This window comes from Camelus bactrianus, chromosome 2 (genome assembly GCF_048773025.1).
Source record: "Camelus bactrianus isolate YW-2024 breed Bactrian camel chromosome 2, ASM4877302v1, whole genome shotgun sequence".
In the NCBI taxonomy this organism is placed as follows: Eukaryota; Metazoa; Chordata; class Mammalia; order Artiodactyla; family Camelidae; genus Camelus; species Camelus bactrianus.
The window spans coordinates 83,178,203-83,184,998 of record NC_133540.1 but is presented as its reverse complement, the minus strand read 5'-3'; the positions used below and the strand labels follow the sequence as shown (position 1 = coordinate 83,184,998).

The 6,796-nt window shown below is 36.8% G+C and overlaps 1 protein-coding gene across 1 annotated transcript; it reads right to left on the bottom strand.

Moving 5' to 3' along the window:
• Window positions 1–845: 845 nt before the first annotated feature.
• LOC123612594 (uncharacterized) lies at window positions 846–6,222 on the bottom strand. Its single transcript, XM_045506151.2, has 3 exons — window positions 6,000–6,222; window positions 4,693–4,760; window positions 846–1,597 (listed from the first exon to the last, which is right to left on the bottom strand). Exons 2-3 carry the CDS (start codon window positions 4,744–4,746, stop codon window positions 965–967), a joined length of 687 nt encoding a protein of 228 aa, XP_045362107.2. The 5' UTR covers window positions 4,747–4,760; window positions 6,000–6,222; the 3' UTR covers window positions 846–964.
• Between the last annotated feature and the right edge of the window lie 574 nt (window positions 6,223–6,796).

The following is a 6,796-nucleotide window of genomic DNA, read 5'->3' as shown; positions in this document are numbered from 1 at the left end:
CACATTAGAATGTAAGCTTCATGAAGGCAATGACTTTGACTGCCTTCATATTGCTGAGTGCTAGTTACTAGAATAGTCCCTGTATCATGGCAGATTCTCAACATGCATCTGTGAAAGTAGAGAGAACACTAAACATATGTAAACAGAGTTAGGTTTACTTTAGGTATCTTTGAGAAGTTTTGATTCATAAGTATTTGGTGACAATGTGGGTAGTTAAGTGTCCTTAGAGAAAATGCAGTTTATACTTTGATAGAAACATATGAAAAGATACAGTTCTCCAGATATAATGAGGCCACATTGGTCATAATACTTCTGCTTAAAATCTTACCTAATGGTAGGAAGCAATGGAAACTTGGAACTCTTAGCCATCAGCCTTTTACTGTTGTTGTTTGAAACCATCATTTTGTTTGGAAAATGATTTTTTAATATGAAATTCCAAGATTTGTGCCTCATTTAACCTCATTTAGATATTTAGATTTGCTAGGAAGGTGTTTCTGCTCTGGAATTGAACAGACCATGTGAAAGTTTGTAAGTAATTATCAGGTGGTACTGAGGAAGTTGTCAGGGGGCGTTTTGTGGGGAGAGCTGATTATTTAATGTTATCATCTGTTAACATGTATTTTGTGTTTTGTAATTGTGTGATGGGTTGCAGTACTCAAGAAGGCACCCTGTTGTCTGCTCTTCCAGCTTCATCACCCTAAGCTGCAAGTCCAGGTATCTCATTGTATGTTTCCCTAATTACCTCTTTGGCCTCATGGTACAAGGTCAGGTTTCTGGCATCACTAATATTCATTTGGGTGACATAAGTAGGGACAAACCGGTGGCTCTCATGATGACACTGGAGGTTTCATATCATTGCTCAAAGCTTTATTTTCACATTGTTGGCATAATGTTCATGTATGTTGTTTTACAATTTCTTTCTAAGATTTTTTTTCTCCACAAATCTCAGAGATTTTGGAATATCTCATGCTTGTCTGAAAAAGGAAAGAAATATATCTAAAAATTTCTGAAACGTTGAATTTTGGGTAGTAGAAGATATAGTTGTGGGGTTGGTGGAGTCCGTTTTGGTGGTAGTGGGGTCGATTGCGTTTGTGGTGGGGTCTGTTTTGGCAGTAGTGGGGTCGATTGCGTTTGTGGTGGGGTCTGTTTTGGCAGTAGTGGGGTCGATTGCGTTTGTGGTGGGGTCTGTTTTGGCAGTAGTGGGGTCAATTGCGTTTGTGGTGGAGCCCATTTCAGCAGTAGTGGGGTCGATTGCGTTTGTGGTGGAGTCCGTTTCGGCAGTAGTGGGGTCGATTGTGTTTGTGGTGGAGCCTGTTTCGGCAGTGGTGGGGTCGATTGTGTTTGTGGCGGTGGGTTCTTGTGTGGTTGTAGGGGAGTCCTTTGTTGTAGTTGTTTTTATTTGGGATATAGGTGGACGTAAGGGAGGATAAAGTGGAGGGTATCCTGGGAACAGTGGAGGTCTAGGTGGATAAGGTCTCGGTTGGAAAGGTAGATATGGAAAACCTGGAAAAAAAGGAGGGGGTAGAACAAGTCCTGGGACAGGAGGAACAGGTGGCGGTGGTCTGCGTTGCCTGTGGCCCCTTTGACTCTCACCAGACTATGAGGACAAAAAGAAGAAAACAGTTTTAAATTAGATATTTCAGTGTCAAGCATAAGAATGTATACTTTATGTGCTAGGCAGAATTCTAAGGTGGCTCCCAAAGGTCCTGCTTCCTGCTGGCACATGCTGACCTGATTTACTTGGTGATCCCTTTTAAAACAGGTCCTACAAGTCAGAGACAGAAAAGGTCAGAGACACTTGAATGCTCTTCTGTTGGCTTTGAAGCAAAGTGACATGTTGAGGAGAGGATGATTTGGAAGTAAATGGTAGATGGGCAGTGAGAGCTGGGAGTGGTCCATGGTTCACAGCCAGCAGTGTCCTACTAAGAGGAGACTGAATTCTCCAACAACTATGCAAGCTTGAAAGAGGACCCTGAGCTCCAGGATGGAACATAATCCTGGCAACACCTTCTGGGCCTTCTGAGCCTTCTGAAACCCTGATCAAGAATCTAGCCAAGGGCAGAGTCTGACCAAAGAACTGGCAAGAAAATAAATGCACTTTTAAAACGCATAATTTGTGGTAACTTGTTAAGCAGCGATAGAAAACTACTACATGTGTCTAAAGTCTCTATCAGAGAAAAGGTGGTGTTTCTCTTTTGCCCAGAGATTGTCTAGGATCTCAATGAAAGCTGAAATAATATTGAATGGAGAAAAAGAAAGATTGTGGGTAAAACCATGCCCTTCACTTACAGTAGAATGTGTCCTTGCAATCAATTCCAAATGGGAAAAATGTCTCTTTATATCGCACCCAAGAGTTCATGATTAGTCCAGGTTTTGAACACTAATATAGTGTGAAACACATTATTGAGTGTCTGCTTTGTGCAGTACGTGTGGGGATACACTCATGCCTTTTGTGAGTCTACACAACAAGCAGCTACAATACAAGGCAGTACAAAAATGGCCCACAGGGAGTTTCCCGCCTGGGTCTGAACTCTGCTTCTGCGAGTTAGAGATTGTGTCAATGCAGAATCCTTTTGAGACTCTCTTTCCTTATCTGAAAAATGACGTTCCTAAAAGTACTCACCTCCTGGGATCATTGTCAGATTCATTGTGAAATATTTCCAGTCAAGTGTTTGTGTGGTGTTTGGCTCGGGTATGGTGCTCAAGAAATGTTACCTACTACTCGTTTGTTATGTGAACACCTCATATAGAGTTTGCAATTTTTGGAAATACAACTTTTGGAAAAAATAGTTGAAAGATAGTGCAGGAAACATACATTAGAGATTTAGATTGATTAATTTTCAAGAGAATACAGATTAATGATTATCTCACTGAGAAAGCAGCCTTTGGAAGGAGGCTTAAATAATATAAAATGGGGAGAGGGCGTGCCAAGTGGAGGGAAAATATGTGAATGCTCCAGAGTAAGAAGGCACAGGTCCTGCTCTACAAGGGGTTCATATCAGGCACACAACTGCATCCCTTCTTGCTGTCCTCTGGCCCATCTCCTCTTGGTTTTTCTGTTACTTCACCTTTGATAATTCCTAACTTTATGATGACTCTGAATCATCTGGCTCATTGATACCTATTTGTAAGTTCTTGAACAATGCTGGCAGATCTCACAACCATTATCTCACAAGCATATCTCACAAAGTTATGGTCCTTCAGGGCTGCCCAACAATTCATTCAAGAATCTTAGATTGGCTGTACCTCATTTTTGAGAGGCTGATGGTTTTCCAAGTTGATGCCAATTTTATAAAGTTCTCTAGCTCTCCTCAACCTTCATCTACCTGGCCAACATGACTTTCTTCCTACTTCTCTAAAATAATGCAAACAATTAGAAATGAACTCCACCAATTTACTAGGCACACAATCATATAGTCACTGATACCTAGATACCTCCTTCTCCTTCATAGGTGTTTTCTTAGGGCTCTGTCAGTTTTCCCTTTTCCTTTCTGAACTTCAAGATGTGCCTTCTCACCTGGCTTGTTTTCCTCAGGAAACAACTACCATTTATGTTCAATTTACTTTCTTAAAAAAGGTCCACTTTCAACCATGCCTTCCCTTGTTGTTATCACTCTCTCTTCACCTCTTTCTTTTATACAAAGCTCTCTGAAAAGGTATTCTAGGTTTGCTAACTCCACTTCTTAACTTCCATTCACTCTTCAGACTGGCTTCTTCCCAACATGCCATTAAAACTCTTTTATTGCCATTACCAAGGAAGCAGTAAAATGCCCAGGCATTTCCAGAAACCAGTTCTCATGTTTGTGCTCTCTAGCTAGTGATAGTTTATTGGATTTTGGAGGGCATTTGACCCAAGGGCTGACAGTGCAAAGGCTAATTAGGAAGTTTGCAGAGTTCAGGACTTGATTTGCAACTGGCAAGAAAACAAATCCTTATTGTGGGAAAATATCTCACATCATTTTCATTGTTGAGACAAAGAATTAGGTAAAAATACCCTTTCTCAGAAAAATGCTATATGATATCGCTTACATGTGGAATCTAAAAATAAAAGACACAGATGATGAACTACTTATAATTATAACTTAGATGATTTATTTCTTGAATATGTGTAAGCACATTTGACTGTCCTTTATGATTGGATTGCTGCATTCTGTTGATTCTTACTTTGTGATTGGCTTTATTCCTTTGATAACTATGTAAATTTAAAAAGCTAAAGCTCTAAACTGTTGTTAGAAACAATGAACAGTACATATATGCAAGCTTTAAAATGGTTTTATCTCTCAATGAGTTGCTCTTCCTAGAATAAACTGTGTTTACCCCCCTCAAAAGTAAAATAAAATAAAATGTGCTTCTTTATTAAAAAATAAATAGATTAAAGTTAAAAAAAGTACCTTTTCTCCTAAGGATAACCTACTTGTGAAATTGCTAATGTATGGGGACCCACATTTATACATGTCTGTGTAAAGCAGTCTGATATTACAGACTTAAACTTTCCAAAGTACTAGCTGTGAGCCATGTGTTGCTATTTAAATTAAATTAGGTTTAAAATTTGTAGGTGAATTAAGACAGTAGACAGTGTTTCATCAATGATTGATAGCTACTAATATATAGGAGAGGGTTATATCATCGATGGAAAAATAAATCTGAAGTAATAGTTGAGAAATATATGAAGATATGAGTAATGAGACTTACCGAGAAACACATTACAAGAGCCAAAAGGCCCAAGGTCCAGCACAATGGTTTCATCCTTACAGTTACCCCTGAAAGGAAGCACAATGGCTGATCAGCATTTCTTTTTTATAGTATTATTGGGGAAGTGTCCTATGGTTTGTTGTATGATATAGTGCAGTAATACTTAAGAAATTTACCTCATCTTATTTTGGATGCAGTATTAATATTGGTAGGTTTATAACATTTAACTATAAATGGTGAAATTAATTTTAACTTTTGACATGTAAATGGCAAAAAACTGTTCAGAAAGCATTTATGCAGTAGAAGCCTTTATGACTAAGATTTTGGCTTTCAGAAGTTACCACTTTGAAATGGACACTTATTTGGGTTTGAACAACTTGATATTTTTAAATAGTGGTTACATTACTTTGTACACTTCTGCAGACATATATGAGATATTAATTTTTAACTACAGCATATGTTTTAAATTTAATTTCTTGGCATATCTCAAAAGAAAGAAAGAAAAAGAATCATCCTGGTAGATACAATTTAAAGAAAAATTATCACATAATATAAATCCTAGTTTTAATAACATTCTACTAAGTTGTTTTAGTCCATAATAAGTGGTCTCAAATAACGGCTAAAAATTAATATATGGTACGTCAAAGACCTGGGCTGAGAAAAGAGAGGTGTCCAAGTATCGCATTCTCAATTAGCTCAAAATTGACAAAATATTTGAAGTACATGTTAGCTTGGGTTATGGGAAAGCAACTCCATGCGCCTTTGTGCAGAATAGTTTTCTGACAGTCATCTCTGCCTATCGGTTGAGTATGTTGGCTGAACAGTCAGTCTGAATCTTAGAATGATCTTAGGACAAAATTTCACTGAATATTCAATTATATGTTCATATGATTATATTTTTAGGATCACTTTTCCTATGACACATTCTTATCAGAAGCTTTGAAAAACAAATCCAAAGAAATAATAAAAATGCATTGTAGAACAATTCTCTCAGAGTACATCTGATAGTATTTTTGTTACTATGAAGCTCAAAAACCATTAAGGTTCATCAGAAAGAATAGTTGATTGTGTAATTGGATAAATTAATTGTCCTAAGTGCTCTAAATAAATACTTTCTTCTGACATATAGAATTTCTAAAAATGTAATGCATTTTATGGCTAAACAAATTTTATATAAGACATGTATTATTCTTTTGGTAAAAGTGAATGTACTAGAAAAAGTCCATAAAAATTGGTATCTTTGAAAGTCTGAGAAAAATTTAGGTTTTGAAATGAAAATTCTTTGGTTCATATTTTCATGTACTTACCGTTGTATTAGGAGCCTTCTCAGGGCTGATTATTCTGCTGGTCAGAATGACTCCTGCCAGTTACTTCTTGGAAGGTGACAAATGGAGGACAAGAACAAGAAATCTCAGCTTTTATATAAATGCAATGGGTTTCTAGTAATAATAAGGAAAAGGCAACTGGAAGATAAAATAACTTCTGGGTTGATGTTCTTTAAACAAAGGGAGGAAAGTCATTGTTGCCAATTTGGCAATCTTTTTCTGCATGTATTTTTTTTTTTTTTCATTTCTGATGAGCTTTGACCCATTTAGTATTTGGTGTTTCCTGAGGAAACATACCTTATACAATGAATCACAATGTCCTTTTGTCTCAATAAAAATAGTCTGGAGTTTGTCTCAATAAAGATAGTGCCTCTTTAGTTTAAAGAAAAAGTACAAGGTGTTCTATTTTAAGTAATTTTAATGGGTCATCTTTTGTTACGTGTTACTATTACCGTATTTCCTATTTTATCTAAAATTTAACTATGTTATGTGGGAAATTAAAAAATCAAATTATTTTAAAATTAAACTCTGACATGATCTAGAGATAATTTGGGGGGAAAATCTAGAATTAAAATGAGAAATCATTATTAAATAGACATTGCTAAATACCACACACATCACTGTGACCAATTTTACACACCGAGCATCTCGAATACATTGTTTGACTCTTTGGAACACTAGACTCTGTCTTGTGTGTTTTGTGTTTCTATTCTTTTTTCAGTTGAGATGATGAAATTGTATTACTCTTTTGTGCTTGGGCGTTTCTACATGTCTGATCC

Bases quoted from the DNA above. Each gene is read 5' to 3' on its own strand.
- LOC123612594 (XM_045506151.2), bottom strand. From the start codon at position 4,746: ATGAAACCATTGTGCTGGACCTTGGGCCTTTTGGCTCTTGTAATGTGT. The intron at 1,598-4,692 runs GTAAGTCTCATT...TTGTCCTCATAG, and splicing joins CTCTTGTAATGTGTTTCTCG to TCTGGTGAGAGTCAAAGGGG.